This window comes from Carassius gibelio, chromosome B7, assembly GCF_023724105.1.
Source record: "Carassius gibelio isolate Cgi1373 ecotype wild population from Czech Republic chromosome B7, carGib1.2-hapl.c, whole genome shotgun sequence".
NCBI lineage: Eukaryota > Metazoa > Chordata > Actinopteri > Cypriniformes > Cyprinidae > Carassius > Carassius gibelio.
The window spans coordinates 40,723,330-40,741,538 of NC_068402.1; the positions used below are offsets into that span (position 1 = coordinate 40,723,330).

The 18,209-nt window shown below is 36.1% G+C and overlaps 3 protein-coding genes across 3 annotated transcripts in view; 2 read left to right on the forward strand and 1 right to left on the reverse strand.

Annotated features, from left to right (window-relative positions):
* The window catches only part of LOC127962401 (histone H4), a 55,519-nt gene that overhangs the window by 6,727 nt on the left and 30,583 nt on the right, over positions 1–18,209 (reverse strand). The window lies entirely within an intron of this gene.
* Positions 719–1,347, forward strand: LOC127962382 (histone H2A-like). Its single transcript, XM_052561955.1, has one exon. The coding sequence runs from the start codon at positions 755–757 to the stop codon at positions 1,139–1,141; it is 387 nt and encodes a 128-aa protein (XP_052417915.1). The 5' UTR covers positions 719–754; the 3' UTR covers positions 1,142–1,347.
* Positions 2,506–3,133, forward strand: LOC127962372 (histone H3-like). The gene has a single exon (XM_052561945.1). It carries the CDS (start codon positions 2,546–2,548, stop codon positions 2,954–2,956), a length of 411 nt encoding a protein of 136 aa, XP_052417905.1. The 5' UTR covers positions 2,506–2,545; the 3' UTR covers positions 2,957–3,133.

An 18,209-nucleotide genomic window follows, 5' to 3' on the forward strand; every position in this document is an offset into this window, starting at 1 on the left:
ACCAAGGGTTCCCAAACTTTTGAGTGGGGTTATTTTAATAATTTCAGCATTTATTTTGTCTAGTGGAGTAAATGTTAATATATTTTATGTACAATATCTTACTCATGACAGTACTAAATAAAATATAACATGCATTTAGTATGATCTCTCTTATTTTTTGAAAATTACTTGCATTTTCACAGAACCTGCAAAGGGTCCCCAAACTTTCGATCCCCACTGTATATATATCGTTTTATATACTCTCGATTGTCTCTAGAAGCTCACTGTTACTTTTAAATTAAATGTTTTCTCCTGGAGTTCCTGCTCAACTCAATCCCAGCAGCTGAGTCATTAGCCATCTTCAAGAAACACATCTCATATTTTCCATCTTAATATGACCCTCTAACTTTAACAAGCTTGTCTCTTTTAGGCTTGCACTCTATTCATTTGCTGCTTGTTTTCCTTATTTAAAAAAAAAGCAAAACTTATCCAACACCTATCATACTTTCTTGTTTCTAATGTTTTCTGTCCTCATGTGTTTAATCAGAAATGGTATGTTTATTTACTTATTTTTATCTGAAATGCTGCTCAGTCCGCGCGCAGATGTGGAGGCGTGGCTTTGTCGGTGGATGTTGGAGGGAAGTTAATTGATTGGTTTAAAATCTTACAAGGTCTAAACCAATGGACGACTGGCACGCTCTTTTAAAACCAGCACAGCGTGTTTCAGAACGCTATTATTTCTCTTTCTTGAAGTTGAAGTATTTGAAAATTGAAAATGAGCGGAAGAGGAAAAACCGGTGGCAAAGCGAGAGCGAAGGCCAAGACTCGCTCCTCCAGAGCAGGGCTGCAGTTCCCCGTCGGCCGTGTTCACAGACTTCTCCGCAAAGGGAACTACGCAGAGCGCGTCGGTGCCGGAGCTCCCGTCTATCTGGCGGCTGTGCTCGAGTATCTGACCGCTGAGATCCTGGAGTTGGCTGGAAACGCCGCGAGAGACAACAAGAAGACCCGCATCATTCCCCGTCACCTGCAGCTGGCGGTGCGCAATGATGAGGAGCTCAACAAACTCCTGGGTCGAGTGACCATCGCTCAGGGCGGCGTGCTGCCCAACATCCAGGCCGTGCTGCTGCCCAAGAAGACCGAGAAACCCGCCAAAGCCAAGTAAACCGAGTCCGCTCTGCTTCTCCAACACAAAGGCTCTTTTAAGAGCCACCCACTTCATCTGACAGAGAGCGATTTACTTTCCTTTTCATTCATGATACACCATGCATACGACTGAAGGAGATACTGAGCTAAATTAACGCACTCTTATTAATGATACATCATTTGTAAACTCTGCCTTATAATAATTATCAGTGTAATAAATATGAATACCATAATGCCAGTTGCTGTAGTGTTGTGTCTAAGGTTCTGGAAAGAATCATATCAGGTGTTTATCTTGATAACAGTCAGTTTGGCTTGAAGTCTCTGAAGGAAGGTGTAGAACTGTATAAAAGCCAAAACTAGATTTATTGATGCTTTTGATGGTCAGAGTTGTTCAGTAAATTAATACAAAGAGACGCACTCAACAGTGCAGGAGAGAGTCTACTTTCATCAGCACTTTTTAATGTCTATAAATTATGGATGTATGATTGATAAAACCATAGTCAATCACAATATGTCTGCTGATGATCTAGTACTGTTGGTTTTAAATATATTATCTTATTGTGAAATAAAATATGAGGAAGATTGCTGTCATGAAAGAACTTTGAGATCTTAATAGCCCATATTTTTATTTATCAAGGCAAACATTACATCTGTTTGCTAAAAATAATAAATAAATTGATTAAATGGGTCATATCAATAATGAAATGAGTGATGATGAATGTTTAAGCAGCATTTCATGTTATATGCTCAAGCAAATATGTTACTGAGGAAATGTTATATGTGTTCGGATCAGGTAAAGATAACCCTTTTTAGAGTATATTGTACATCTTTTTATGCTGCTGCCTTGTTAAGTTTAAAAGAGAGTCTATGAAAGTTTGAGGATGCTTACAATGACTGTGTGAGGATCCTGCTGAAAACACAAGATGGAGCAGAGCATGTGATCTGTTCTGTAAGGATAAAGTACGATGCTTTCAGGCTTTCATGATACATTTGATGTACACATTTATTAGCTGTTGGAGGATTCACATAATGCTATTAAAATGATGTTGTCACAGAGTGGTGCGCTATCAGTCACCAATGAGAAAGTGTTTTTTTATGTTATTGTACTGTTTTGTATTGTGTGTTTTGCTAAAAGACTTTGATTCTGAAAATAAAGTTGAATTAATAAATAAATAAATGACGCGTAAAGTACTAAGAGAGCAAAGCATTTGAGCGGGAAACACAAAGACCCCTGTTTGAAAACAGAAGCTGCACAGTCATTGGCTAGCAGTCGTGGGCAGACATCACATATCAGCAAATCACAAGCCTCTGCACCCTAATGACGCTTTAAGCTCGTGACCGTATGACGCTTTAAAAGCAGACGCATGAGACAGAGGAGTATTTTTCTACGTGCGCAAAACGGAGAGAGAAGTTGATCGTAGCGATGGCAAGAACCAAGCAGACCGCTCGTAAATCCACCGGTGGCAAAGCCCCGAGGAAGCAGCTCGCTACTAAAGCCGCCCGGAAGAGCGCCCCAGCCACCGGCGGCGTCAAGAAGCCCCACCGTTACAGGCCCGGGACCGTGGCTCTCCGAGAGATCCGCCGCTATCAGAAGTCCACCGAGCTGCTGATCCGCAAACTGCCTTTCCAGCGTCTGGTGCGAGAGATCGCTCAGGATTTCAAGACGGACCTGCGCTTCCAGAGCTCCGCTGTCATGGCCCTGCAGGAGTCCAGCGAGGCTTATCTGGTCGGTCTGTTCGAGGACACCAACCTGTGCGCCATCCACGCCAAGAGAGTCACCATCATGCCCAAAGACATCCAGCTGGCCCGCCGCATCCGCGGAGAGCGCGCTTAAACCCGCCGCTGACAAACACCCCAAAGGCTCTTTTAAGAGCCACCGACCCCGCACTGAACGAGACCGTTTCCACTGTAACAACGATTATACACAAAAATAAAGTAAAACAACTTCAAGATAACAATGGTTTCGCAGTAACGCACATTTCTTGAATTAAAAATATCCTGGCTCAAATTATGGAGCGCGTTTCTATGTAACCATTATGATATGAAAGTCAAAGCTGGGTAAATCTGCTATTTAGCAATTAAGTAGATTATTTTCTACTCTAACTAGGGGCTGTGCACCATGTGACCCACAACTGGTTTCAGTTAGGTCCTGTAAACAACTGTATAAAAGGGCTCCCTGTAGCACCTGCTTTATGCTTTTGTTCATCTTGTGATTGAAAACGACATCATCTCATCATGTCTGGAAGAGGCAAAGGCGGTAAAGAACTCGGCAAAGGAGGCGCTAAGCTATGGGGTGTGGTTTATGCATTTGATTTGCAAACTAAGCAATCATCGTGTCAATCGTCGCGTACCTTGCCGTGACCAAAAACGTGTGATAAGAATCGCGACACTTTCGTCGCCCCCCTTCTCGCGTGAGAAGCTACGTGACGTCAAGCGCCTTGTCATCTTTTTTTTTTTTTCCATTTGTGTGTGTGATTTTGTCAAATGTCTTAAGTGCTGTAGTTAAGTGTTTTTTTTTTTTTTTTCGTTTTTCTTTTTTTTTTGTTCGGAGCAAAAAGAAAGAAAAACTTGCATGTTATAACAATTAGCTCCTCCAAATCCCCAAATATTTCATAATCTTCATAATGCTGACGAAAATATGATGAGTAAAATTTTATTTACACTGCAGTATATCTAATCAATGAACTTACAATGTTATTTAGAAGTGCACATGTAAAACAACAACCAGGAACAACCAATTCACAGCTTTCTTGTAAGCATCATATATAACTAATGGCACCAAGATAAGGACAGTATAAACCAAAAAGACAACATTTGTATAGGTTTAAGTGTTTTGTCCACCAGAAAACATAAATTGAAAAATGGCTTAATGCATTAATAGTTAAATCCAAAGGCCAAATTTGAAATTAACAATGGACCATGGGCAATGAGTAAACATTTCAATCATGTAATGTTTTAATAATTTTGTAGTTTAGAAATTATAAAATTCTATAATATTCATATAAAATTCATATATACACACATTAAATTTTTTTTAATGATTTCTCCAAAGTCTCATTCATAAAACACAAACACATCAAATAGTTAACTCTATTGTCACAGTGTGAACTCAAATAACACACAATTATCCATAAGCAAGCATTCAGTAGCATCTCAGGAAATTATGAACAGGAGCACAGGTGACTGCTTTAAAAATGCATCCTAGCACTGGAGAGAGAGCTGAAAGAATCACACAGTGTAGTACAGTATAGTTACAGTACTTTATTACAATTACAGTGTTTTGACTTTATCTCACTAGTGTGCCCTGGGCAGGGAGGTTGTCTGCACTGTAAATTATAATGAGTAAACCTTATTTAAAAATAAAGCATGCAAACCGATTGCCTTGAAAAAAAAACAAGTAAAGTGAAATAAGAATAGTAATTTGTACTAACAAAGGTTTATTTATAAGTGTTGTAAACGTGTAACTCAGAATTACTATTTTCAACAACTAAATTAAGTACATTATACTATGTACGTATTTCAAACAACTCATTTAAATTTAGCTAAATCAAGAAACATTTCCTGCAACTTGGAATTTCTAAGTTGTATTTACTTGAACAGAAATCTAGTTGACCAATTGCCTTTAAAAAAAAAGTTACCATTAATCTAGTAACTTAATTACTTCAAAAAACTATTACAAATTCATGACAACAATGTTCTATTCTTCACACACATAATTACCCTAAATCAAATGTAGTGACAGTTCAAAGTTAAAGATGATATACTTTTTAACTCGTATTACAAAATTTTTGAAACAAAGCAAAAACAATCTGCTTTTAGTTATGTTAAACAATGGAGGTAGCGGTACAATGATTTTAAATACGGCAATGAGTTGGCCACACAAGTTGCCAATGTTTTTTTTTCTGTCCCAAGTCAAGCATCATATTGTAGGTGATCTTCACAGTATCAGGGTAACCAACATGTAGCAGTGATGCAAACGTAGCACATGGTGGTCGGGAAGCAAATGTTGGAGGCAGACCCTGGAGACTATTCTTTGCAGAACTACCCTGAACAATGATGGCAGAAGACACTGGGTCAAGATTTGGAGAAGTACTTCATCGTCAGTGATAGTCAGCAAGCCAACAGATACTAGTGCCCAGACTGCATCAGCATCAGACACCTGTATAAAACCAAATAAAAACAATATTAGCAGGGAAATGTGGATGATCAGTTTTCAGTGTTTTCTGTCTTGCCTACACTGCCATAACATTGGGTTAGTTCACCCAAACTTGTCATGTCATCTTTTACTCACCCATGACTTTTAGTTATTTTCAGAACACAAATAAAGACATTTTCAGTTAAATAAATTTCTGTCCTTTAACTGAATGTCTATTTACCCAAAATTTTAGACACTTGATCATATAGCAATTACGTCTCTTTCGAAGATTTGAGCCTCTTTTCCACTGTCAGGCCAAACCATTCTTAATTCTCAATGCTTAACCATTCCATTCTGTGCTAATATGGATATGGTTTAATTTTTCACTGTTGGGCAACAGAGCTCTTTTGAATGCAACATAAATGTGTCAGTCGTTGCCTTAGTAATGCAATAGTTAAGATATCGAACCTGATGTAAAAAGCACCCACATTACGAAAGATTAAATATTACTTTTAATTTTAATATTACCTAGTTTACTTAACTCAAATAGCATGTTGCCCAGCTGCAGAGAAACTGGTGGCTAGGCAAAAACAAACGACCAACCCTGAGCAGTGACTACCATCTAGGCTTTCTACAGCACGTTCAGTGTGTTCAGCTAAGAGTTCTGGATCAAGAACAGTTCATCAGTCCATGCCTAACAGAGTTCAAGTGGAAATATAACTGAAACTGCTCCTTACAATTCACTGAACAGTTTGGCCCAAAAAGTAGATTAATTGGCTCCATTCATATGGATTGATTTGATGGTTTCTTGGGTGTCAGAGATTTGGGATAAATATCATTCGTGTCATGAAGATGCACAGTTTTTTATGGAATAGATTGACAGGAGGGAGATTAAATGGCACATTTTTCATTTTTGATTGAACTAGGTATGTAATCAACATTAATATTTATAAATGTATCTCAGTAATATACCAGCAAATACGCAGGCATGTTTTCTAAAATGGTGTCACTAACTATGGGAACTTACCAAGGTGGGTTAGTTGTAGAAGTATCCGGGGGGATCATGAATTAAAACAGGTAGGCATCAGATGGGTGTGTAGTTCTGTCAAATCTGCATTTTTAATTAGTTTAAAAAGAAAAACTAAGTTTAAGAAATGTAAAAATTACAATAGAAACATGTTTTTCAAAGTGTCAATAAAGAAGTCATTGAAGTCAATAAGCGCTGTTTATTTTAAATATTATTAATAAATATAATAAAACTATTAAACATTTAAGGTAGCATCATACATTTTATGGGTTCTAGGATGTGAAGTGTACTCTTAGATATGTGAAAAGAAACACAGTTACAAATACGGAAATACGGTTACAGGTATTCTGGAACTGCAATAAATTATTTGAAATTGCAAATAAAGCATAGCACATGATTGAGTCAAAAACTGCTCTACTGCTGTTGGAATATCTCACCTTTATTATACTGAGACCGGTGATCACAAGACCGCTGCTCAGAGAAGACACAAGCTTTTTTCCTAAATATGAAAAATAATTCTTCATATAAAATCAAGTTCCACTAATGTTGTGAATTGTAGAACAAGGACACATTAATTTCTTGATATTTGCATTTTTAACAATAGAAATAAATTTTCTATACATCTCTATTTGAGGCATCAGTAATAAAACCAATTCAAAAGCAGCATTTCTGCTGTTACAGTACTCGGTGTTTTTAACACAGCAAATAAATAATTACTGCAAAACAACGAGCTCATTCAGTTTAAACCTTATATGTCTGATCACGTAATGACTATGATTGCATTAAAATGATGAAAATACATTTGTAAACTGAAAAATGACTTTAACCTACAAAGTGGCCAAAGCCTCACAGTGTTATAAAATTATAGAGGAAATTTTGCAAAAGATTACTGTTAACAATTAATAAGTGGCACATATTCTTGCATGTTCTTGAATTGTTCCTCAGAATTTACATGCTTTAATTTTTAACTAGTAAAACATTTTACAATTTGAGAAATGAAATAAATAAAAAGTCTTTAAAAGTTTTTACATTTACCCAAATGTGCCACAAGTTGTCTATTTCTATAGTTTTTGTTCTAATAGCAGAATAGCAAATATCGTTGCTCCCTGTTGCTAACACTGGTGCTGACAAGGAGCTAATGTTAGTCAGTTCAAATTAGCAGCACACAGAAAGATACATCCACACACTATTTTTTTTAACTTACCTTATTATTATTGTGTAGAAGTAATCAATCATTCTTTGTCCAGAGGTGAAATGTAAACAGTCTTTCTACTTAGTTTCAGCAAATTCGATGCAGCTTCAAAACTTTGCTTGCTGCGCATGCTCACCGTCCTTATTTCTTCTTCTGTTGTTTTGTTCCTGTTGCACATTAGCGCACTGCTGCCTCTCACTGGTGAATTAATGTCATCGGTTTTGTTGTGGCTACTTGAATATTTTAAGAAAGAATTACTCATTGCAGCATGTTGTTTTATTTGCCTTAAAATTAGCAAATTTTGTAACTTAATAAAACCTAGTAAGTATAACAACTAAGTAAAGATAACTTATTATATTTAAGGAAGCTAAACTATTGTAGTGTGTGTATTTGTACTGTAGGTTTTGTCATCTGAGGCCAAAGTTTGATATTGATAGATCATGTAAGGGTTTTTGACTGGAGAATTTGATTTTGACATAGAAGTTCGCACAAGTTTGTGGCCTAATTGTTAGAGACTTGGACTACTTCCAAGAAGGTATCCGGTTCAAGTCTCGGTGCTGGCAGGAGTTGTAGGTGGGAGTGAGTGAATTAACAGCACTCTCTTCCACCCTCAGTACCCATGACTGAACTCAATACCCTGGCACTGAACCCCCAGTTGCTCCCCAGCGCTGGATCTGTAGCTGCCCACTGCTCCAGGTGTGTGTTCACTTCTCACTGCTGTGTGTGTGCACTTGGATGGGTTAAATGCAGAGCACCAGCTCCGAGGATGGGTTACTTGGTAAATGTCAGGACTTTCACTTTCAAATAGGCCTTGTCCATATAATTTGGCTCTCTCTAGTGGACAAAATGTATATCACAGCTTTTAGTCTCAGGTTATGTCATCACATGATAATAAAATAAACTGCATAACATAGTTTTTTTTAGCGCTCATTATAAATCACTTTTCAAGCAATATCACCTAAAAATCAATTTTAAATCATGTAAGTCTAATCAGTGACTAACATGGAGTGTCCAAATGTATTCACAGTTACAGCTTAAATAAAATAATACAATAGTAATATAGGCTAATTTTAATCTGAGCACATATGAACTTACTGGTAATAGTTCATACAACACGTCTCTAAAGAAAAAACGATCACTATACATTAGACCTCATTTCTGAAAACGAAATAATTGTATGATCAGCAGATGATTATTATTTTACAGTTAAGGTTTTTTTTATGTCTTAAAGCTGCTTATTACAACAGCAGTTTCTTGTAGTCTACTCTACATGTTCAAATGAATAGCCTATATATTGATAATTAATTAATACGTTTATATATGCCTATTTGGACATTTTTGAAACTGTTTTGACACATTTTCATTTTCAAGTATTATATCTATTAAAATAAGTCGGTACTATATAGTAGCCTTCTTTTGTGTTGATGTCTACTGAAGCCTTATGATCACACATCACAGGGAGTCTGTCGTAGCAAGTCAGTTCCGGACAAAAACTTCTATGTACAAACAATAAACGTCTTTTTTTTACGCTTTTTATGATTCATTTAGTGAGATAATTCGTTCAGTAACTGCACATGAATCAATTATATTTTCCTCTTCAATATTTTCAGCACGAAATAAATATTAATATTTTAATGAATGTTGAAAAAATCAGGGCTGAGTTTCCCAAAAACTTGAGCCTAAGAAGTTCGTAAAAACGATCATACAACTGATCTTAATATCACAGTGTGTTTCCCAAAAGCATCGTAATTTAAGCAGCACATGAAAATCATCGTAGATCTACGGGTGCTCTGGTGTAGCCTAATCATTAAGCCCTAAGTGCATCGTAAGAAGACAGATTTATGCAGTCACATGCAGGACAATCAGCAGTTTACACCTTTAACTTGATTCAAGCGAAATGTGATTATATTTACATTTACATTTATTCATTTAGCAGACGCTTTTATCCAAAGCGACTTACAAACGAGGACAGTGGAAACAATCAAAAACAACAAAAGAGCAATGATATATAGCTCTTGAAGTGCTATAACAAGTCTCAGTTAGGTTAACACAGTACACGTAGCATGGGATTTTAACTAATATAATAAATAAAAAGAAGTGTTAGAGGTAGTGTTAGAGGTCTTTATTTCTTTATACATACATACAGATATAATTGCATAATACATGAAAAGATATAAGATGGAAGAGATGGATTTTAAGCCGATTCTTGAAGATGGCTAAGGACTCAGCTGCTCAGATTGAGTTGGGGAGGTCATTCCACCAGAAGGGAACATTTAATTTAAAAGACCGTAAAAGTGACTTTGTGCTTCTTTGGGATGAACAATCAAGCGACGTTCACTTGCAGAATGCAAGCTTCTAGAGGACACATAAGTCTGAAGTAACAAATTTAGGTAAATGGGTGCAGAGTCAGTGGTAGTTTTGTAGGCAAACATCAATGCCTTGAATTTCATGCGAGCAGCTATTGGTACCCAGTGCAAATTGATAAACAGCGGTGTGACGTGTATTCTTTTCGGCTCATTAAAAATGATCATTATAAGGATTTGATTGTGCTTTATTGTACACATTATGACTCGTTTTCTTTATATTTTTTATACATTTATAAATGATTTAATTAAAAGAAATACACATCTAAAAAAATAGAAATACACATCTAAATTAAATGACTGAAAATAATTATTAAAAGAAACGAATAAAAGAAATAATGTGGGAAATGCTTCAAAGACTGGGGGGGGGGGGGGGGGGGTATGTCAACGACTTGCTGAAGTTCAGAAAACCAATAACGTCTCTCTCTCTCTATACTGTATATAAAGAACATTATATATATAATATAATATTGTACTGTAGATATTATAATTAATTAAAATTATTATATCCAAGTTGTCTGTCTGGAATGCAGCATTAGGTTAACATCAATAAGCGATCGTGTACTACTGTTACGAGCCATTCTAAAGTGAGATTTCAGCACTTGACAAACGGACAGCGACTCCTAAGTAGCACTTAAAGCACGGCTACTTGCGATTGCTTTACGTGCATAGTTGGGAAATTCACGTGAAACAATAACGAACGATCGTAAAATTACTCGTAGAAAACGCTCTTAAGCGCTAAGATCAATCGTTAACGGGAAACCCGGCCCAGAACAGTTTAATGCAAACGAATGTCTCATGAATCGATCAGAGTTAGTTAAAAAAAAGTTAAAAGAATGATGGATGCCATAGACTTTTTTTAGCCTCACAATATAACAGTTTTTGTTTTCGATTTGAATTATTTCGTTTTAAAATAATAATTTAAAACACAAAAAGCATTCTATAGATTTATTTATCATGTTGGTGAAGCGTTCCTGCTATAAAGACAAAGAAGACAGAAATCGCATCCTGTTTGTTTTCCTTATTTTACAAAAGCATAAGGTTTTGTTGATATTGTGAGTGCACACATATACAAGTAGACCCTTTGGAGTTCCGAATGATGCATACTCTTACCTTTATGAGCAAAAATGACGGCGCATTTTTAAATTTTTACTGTCATTAAAAAAAAAAAATGCAAGCTGGCTCCTCCATGTCCTGCAAAGCGCTCACTCTCCGCACAAACGATTGGATATGCGCCTAACAGTGCTCATTTACCTAAGTTAAATGTTTAAATTAATACTGTGAAATGCATGAAGTGTAGGCCTATCATGTCTGTTTATTTTAGGTAAGTCTTGTTGGTTTGAGAAGGCTAAATTGATCAAACATGCTCAACTTACTGTCTGAACGAGCTGCAGCTTGCTCGTTCCTTTAAAAATCAAAAACTTGAATTTACCAAACCCAAAATTTTCCAAACATATTTCAAAATTAACTTAAAGAAACAAATAGAAATGACAACTTTTCTATTAAAAATAAAAAGTGAACTATTTTAATAGATGTGTAATAGGGAAGAGAGAGAGAAAAAAGTCACTGTATCCAGTCGACTTGGGCAAAGAATTCACACAAGCTGCTGGACAAAGGCCGGGCCTATTCAGGGCTCTCTATTCGTTCCCTTGTTTTAATTAGAAGTTCTTCCCCAGCTATGTCCCAAAACTGCCAGGGCTCATATGCACCTGCATATCCTGGACCCAGACCATTCCACTGAGGAGACAGATGTGTACTTTAGGTGCTGTTATCATTACCTTAAAGCCTTCCTTAGGGCAAAATAGGACAAAGCCAAATTATTATTAATGTACTTATTCACACGTACGTCATCCATGCGTACGTTATCCAGACGCTTATCCACGCGTACGTTATCCAGACGCTTATCCAGACGCTTATCCACGCGTACGTTATCCAGACGCTTATCAACGCGTACGTTATCCAGACGCAAAGTAAAAAAAAATCCTTTCTTTGCTACGCCGCCGCCACGCCGCCGCGCAGTTTGAGCGCAGCTCCAACACGTGACCGTGACGTCTGACGTCTCATATCTTACGTCTGACGCCTGAATACTATGGGATTTTGGCCAGACGGCTGGCGAGCGTATACACGTTAGTTCTCCTCTCAGTTTGCTTAGTGAGTAGCAGAACTTGCACAAGATACACCTCATATAAGCGAGCACGCCAAGAGAAAGAGCGTCACCGCCATGGACGTTGTGTACGCGCTCAAACGACAGGGACGCACCTTGTACGGCTTCGGAGGATAAACCGCTTAGCGCTATAAAGTTAGTTTTAGGTTTGATATTCGCCTCGGCTTGCTTTAGGGACCGTCTGCAAATTACCCTCTCAGTACAAAACGAAGTCCGAACGAAGATTTTTTTTTTTTTTTTTTTTTTTTTTTAATGTTCCAAAGGTTTTAGTACATTTGTAGTTACAAGACAGACTTACTGCAGGTGAAAGTTTGCCGATATATCCCTTACTGTATGTACAGTACATAATTAATCCAGGAAAACAATTACTGTAAATCACCAAAAGGGTTTTTTTCATGTTTCAAAGGTTGTAGTATGTTTGTAGTTACAATAATTCTTTACTACAGGTGAAATTTTGCCAATATTTCCCTTACTGTACATACAGTACATAATTATTCTTACAAAACAATTACTGTAAATCACCAAAAAGGGTTTTTTCATGTTCCAAAGGTTGTACTATGCATGTAATTACAAGACTGATTTACTACAGGTGAAAGTTTGCTAATATCTCCCTTACTATACGTACAGTACTTAATTATTCTTAAAAAAAAACAATTAATGTAAATCACCAAAAGGGTTTTTTCATGTTCCAAAGGTTGTAGTACGTTTATAGTTACAAGACTTACTTACTACAGGTAAAATGTTGTCAATATCTGCCTTAATGTATGTACATTATATAATTATTATTCAAAAACAATTTGCTGGGACTCTTCAAAGGTGTAATAGTTTTTATACTATATAAACTGTATTTTCTATCACCCTACACCAACACTACACCTACCCCCTCACAGAAAACTAATGGCAACTTTAGAATTCCAGAAAACTTTTTTTTTTTTAAAGCCTTTTGTTTTACTGGAACACAGGACGTGTCCTCATAAACCATGTTTATGTTGTAGTACCCATGAAATTATACACATTTGTGTTCTCATAAACCATATATACCAGTACACACAGAATTAAATAAATATATAATAAATCAATAAATATGAATATAAATATAAATAATCTGCTGTAGAATTTAAAAACAACAAGGAGTTTACTCCATTCTTAAAATAATTGTTTACTGTACAAGCAATAAATGTGTTATTGTGAAAATGTAACCTTTAGTAAGTCAGTGTGGTCACTACGAATGTACAGCAACCTTTCGAGAAAAAAAACAAAAAAAACACTTGGTAAATTTGAGTTTTTTCCCCCAAGAATAATTATGCACTGTTTGTACAAAAATGGAGATATTGACAAAGTTTCACCTGTAGTAAGTCAGTCTTGTAACTAGGAATATACTACAGCCTTTGGAAAATGAAAAAAAAAACCTCTTGGTGCTTTACTGTAATTGATTTTTGAGAATAATTATGCACTGTTTGTACAGTAATGGTGATATTGGCAAAGTTTCACCTGTAGTAAGTTAGTCTTGAAACTACAAGCATACCACAACCTATGAAACATAAAAAAAAAACCTTTTGGTCAATTACAGTAAATGTATTTGTATGAGCCATATTCATTTGGTATTGTATGTAGTTTTATTCTTGTGCCACTAGTGGGCTGGTATGTTTTGTGGCCTAGCTGATCTCAGGTCAGCCAGGTATGTCATTTAACCCAGAGGAAACGCAGACACAGGTGTTGCTGATTTTGGAAGCAAACAGTTTTCGACTGTGCTTTTGTGTCTTGCCTTGATAGGAAAGAATATGGTTTGTTGTTTTGGTTATGCATTATGAGTCAAGATATTGCCGCTGTATGATATACGGAGGAAAATAAATCTGCTAGATAATAGTAACATTACTGAACTCTCCGTTTGTATTATGTGAGGACGCAAGGGCACACGTCTAAACTTAATCCGTTTTATTAGCAACCAGTAACGTTACTAAACTTCATTTAGGACTTAGTCAGTACAGTATTCGATATTTAATTATGTTCCATATATACAGTAAAGGTGATATTGGCAGACTTTCACCTGTTGTAAGTCAGTCTGGCCACTAGTAATGTACTACAACCTTTGGAACATAAAAAACCCATTTGTTGAATTACAGTAATTGATTTCTTTAAATCAATAAGTATTGCATGTACAGTAAGGGGGATTTTGGCAAAATGTCACCTGTATTAAGTCAGTCTGGCCACAAGGTTTGTAATGCAACCTTTGGAACATAAAAAAAAACCTTGAGGTGAACTACAGTAATTGTTTTCTAAGAATAATTATGTATGGTGTGTACAGTAAAGCTGATATTGGCAAATTGACCTTAGTAATACTACAACATTTGGAACATAAAAAACCCTTTTGATCAATTACAATAATATTTTCTAAGATTAGTTATATACTGTAAATACAGTAAGGGAGATATTGGCAAAATGTAACTTGTAATAAGTCAGTCTCATCAATAGGAATGTGCTACAACCTTTGGGGAAAAAACACTTTCGAGCAATTACAGTAATTGTTTACTAGGAATAATTTACTGTATGTACATTAAGGGAGATATTGGCAAACTTTCAGCTGTAGTAAGTCAGTCTGGCCACTAGGAGTGTACTACTAACTTTAGAATATATATATATATATATATATATATTTTTTTTTTTTTGGTGAAATACAGTAATTGTTTTTTTTTTAAGAATAATTATGCACTGTACATACAGTACGTTAGATATTGGCAAACTTTCACCTGTAGTAAGTCAGTCTTGTTACTACAAATGTACTACAACCTTTGGAACATGACAAAAAAAAAAACATTTTGGTCAATTACAGTAATTGTTTTTGAAGATTGATTGTGTACTGTACATATAGTAAGGGATATAATAGCAAAATTACACCTGCAGTAAGTTTTTTTTTTTTTTTTTGGTGAAATACAGTAATTGTTTTTTTTAAGAATAATTATGCACTGTACATACAGTAAGTTAGATATTGGCAAACTTTCACCTGTAGTAAGTCAGTCTTGTTACTACAAATGTACTACAACCTTTGGAACATGACCAAAAAAAAACATTTTGGTCAATTACAGTAATTGTTTTTGAAGATTGATTGTGTACTGTACATATAGTAAGGGATATAATAGCAAAATTACACCTGCAGTAAGTTGGTTTTGTAACTAGTGATGTACTACAACCATTGGAACATGAAAAAACCCTTTTGGTGATTTACAGTAATTGTTTTTCTAAGATTAATTATGTACTGGACATACAGTAAAGAAGATACAGGCAAAATTACAAGTGTAGTATGTCATTCCTGTCACTACAATCTCAATACAACCTTTGGAACATGAAAAACCCTCATGGTGAATTACAGTAATTGTTTTCTAAGAATAATTATTTACTGTATGTACAGTAAGGGAGATATTGGACAAATTTTGCCTGTAGTAAGTCAGTCTTGTAACTACAAACTTACTACAACCTTTTGAACATGAAAAACCCTTTTGGTGATTTAGAATATTTTTTTAGAATAATTATGTACTGTACATACAGTAAGGGAGATATTGACAAAATTTCACCTGTAGTAAATCAGTCTTGTAACTACAAACATACTACAACCTTTTGGAACGTGAAAAAAAAAAAAAAAAAAAAACCTTTTGCTGATTTACAGTAATTGTTTTTTTAAGAATAATTATGTACTGTACATACAGTAAGGGAGATATTGACAAAATTTCACCTGTAGTAAATCAGTCTTTTAACTACAAACATACTACAACCTTTGGAACATGAAAAAAACCCTTTTGGTGATTTACAGTAATTGTTTTCCTGGATTAATTATGTACTGTACATACAGTAAGGGAGATATCGGCAAACTTTCACCTGTAGTAAATAATTCTTGTAACAACAAACATACTACAACCTTTGTAACATAACAAAAACATTTAGGTGATTTACAGTAATTGTTTTTTTTAAGAATGATGATGTACTGTACATACAGTAAGGGAGATATTGGCAAAATTTCACCTGCAGTGAGTCAGTCTTGTAACTACACATGTCCTACAACCTTTAGAACATAAAAAAAAAAAAAAAAAAAAAAAAAAAAAAAAAAACCTTTGGAGAATTATATATTTTTAAGAAAATAGCTTGTGTACTGTACATACAGTAAGGGATATAATGTCTGTAGCGACATATTAGATGAAATATTTTCAGTCAGTTTGCCCACAACGCATTTACTGTGGCATTGAAAACATAATTTGTATTAATTATTGGACTTTGTTTTGTACTGAGAGGTAAATTTGCAGACGGTCCCTAAAGCAAGCCTAGGTGAATATCCAGCGAATATCAAACTAAAACTAACTTTACCGCGCTAAACCACTTCAGATCAGAGAACAAACCCAACGGCTCTTTTAAGAGCCACCCACACGAAAATTGAATTTTAAAGAGCTCGCGTTGCTATTTTGTGCTTTACATGAAAATATTCCTACAGTAACTACAAACTAGTGGTGGAAATTATGATTCTCTCAAGAGAGGTTCATTCATTTTCAGTTCGTTCACCAAAATGATTCGTTCAGAATCGTTAACTGATCGTTCAGTGATCATTTCTTATATTACACAAAATATGCCAGAAGGTGGCAAAAAAAAGTGTATTCTGTGTTATGTATTAAGTCAACGAACGTATTCACTTGTTACAAAAACTGATCTTATAAAAATGTGTGCATTCAATATATAAAGTCTAATTTAGTTGTTCAGGTGAACAAAGCAAGAGGTTTTCTTGCCTATTTAGAATTTTAATTGTTTGGTCAGACAGTTTGTATATTATATATTCACATTCATTAATCGGGGATTAAACATGGAGTTCTGTATGCTAAATGCCAAAACAAGCTTATGTGCATAATACCTGTAACTGCGCTTTGCATTTTCCGAGATTGACGTGCTAAATAGCAGACTTACCCAGTTTACTCTCATTCATTTTGTTCACGAACAAGATAACTCGTTAACGAATGACATGGGTATCAATTCAGTCATTTCATTCATGAACGATAAGATCTCTAGATCTCGTTCAGACTCATATGAAACTAGTTCATTAAAGGGCGTATTCGATCACTACATTCAACAAATCACATGCTCTGTCACATATCATACTCGAAGGCTATTGGCTCGAGGTTGAGTAATTCTTTGACAGGATGAAAAGGTTGTTACCTGGATCACTGAGCTGCACATGTGTAACGTGTATTAATTATAATTTGTTTTTATTTTATTTTTAAAAATCCAAATTTTTCTGCTATATATGTAAGAAAATAAAATAATTATTTAGTTTTGCGTTCGTCACAGTTGTGACGTGATTGGTGGGTTGCGCGCTCTAGCTTCAGTCCGCGGGAGTTCTGAGCAGAGCGGGGTGTGTATCGTGTGCATCATCTAGGTCGTCCTCAGACGAGCCTTCCATCGTTGCCACCAGTCATCCCGATTCTCCATACATCTGGCCAGTTCATTAGTGCTCTGGGCTCCTGCATCCCTCTTGAGTATGTCCACGTAAGTTAGTGTGGGACGTCCTCTTGACCGATGGCCATATGTTGGTTCCCATAGCACCAGCTTGCTGGCTGGCAGCTCTCGATGCCTTCGGCAATGTCCTGCAAGTCTCATTCTCCTCACAGCAATCTTATTGCTTACTCTTGGTACTCCCTCATACAGGATTTTGTTGGTTACATGCTCACTCTTGCTGATGTTAAGCACTGCACGCAGCATCCTGGTGTAGCACCCGTCCAGGGACTTCTCTAAGGTTGGATTCAGGGTCCAGCATTCACTGCCATAGAGGAGAACGGACTCTACCGTGGCGTAGAAGAAGCTGAGCTTGATTTGGCGGGAAAGGTTGGAGTTCCATACACTGTTCATGCCGTTCAGGGCCCTCCATGCAAGTGCCTTCCTCACTTTTAGATCTTGCTCAGTTGAGTTGACCCATGCGCCCAGATATTTGAAGTCCTCAACTTCTTTCAGCACAGTGTCTCCTGCTGTTATCAGAGGTTGATGTTCTGGTGGAACGTTGTAGGTCATGACCTCAGTTTTATTTGCATTTATCCTAAGGCCAACCTTGGTGCACCCTAGCTCTACCCTGTGTAGTAGTTCCTGTGCTTGTTCCATGTTGTCGGAGAGCAGACTGATGTCATCTGCATAGTCAAGGTCTGTCAAGACTACTGCCGGGTGTCGCCTTGACTTCCTTG

What these genes read in the sequence shown, in the direction of transcription:
- LOC127962382 (XM_052561955.1), top strand. Translation starts at nt 755, where the DNA reads ATGAGCGGAAGAGGAAAAACCGGTGGCAAAGCGAGAGCGAAGGCCAAG.
- LOC127962372 (XM_052561945.1), top strand. Translation starts at nt 2,546, where the DNA reads ATGGCAAGAACCAAGCAGACCGCTCGTAAATCCACCGGTGGCAAAGCC.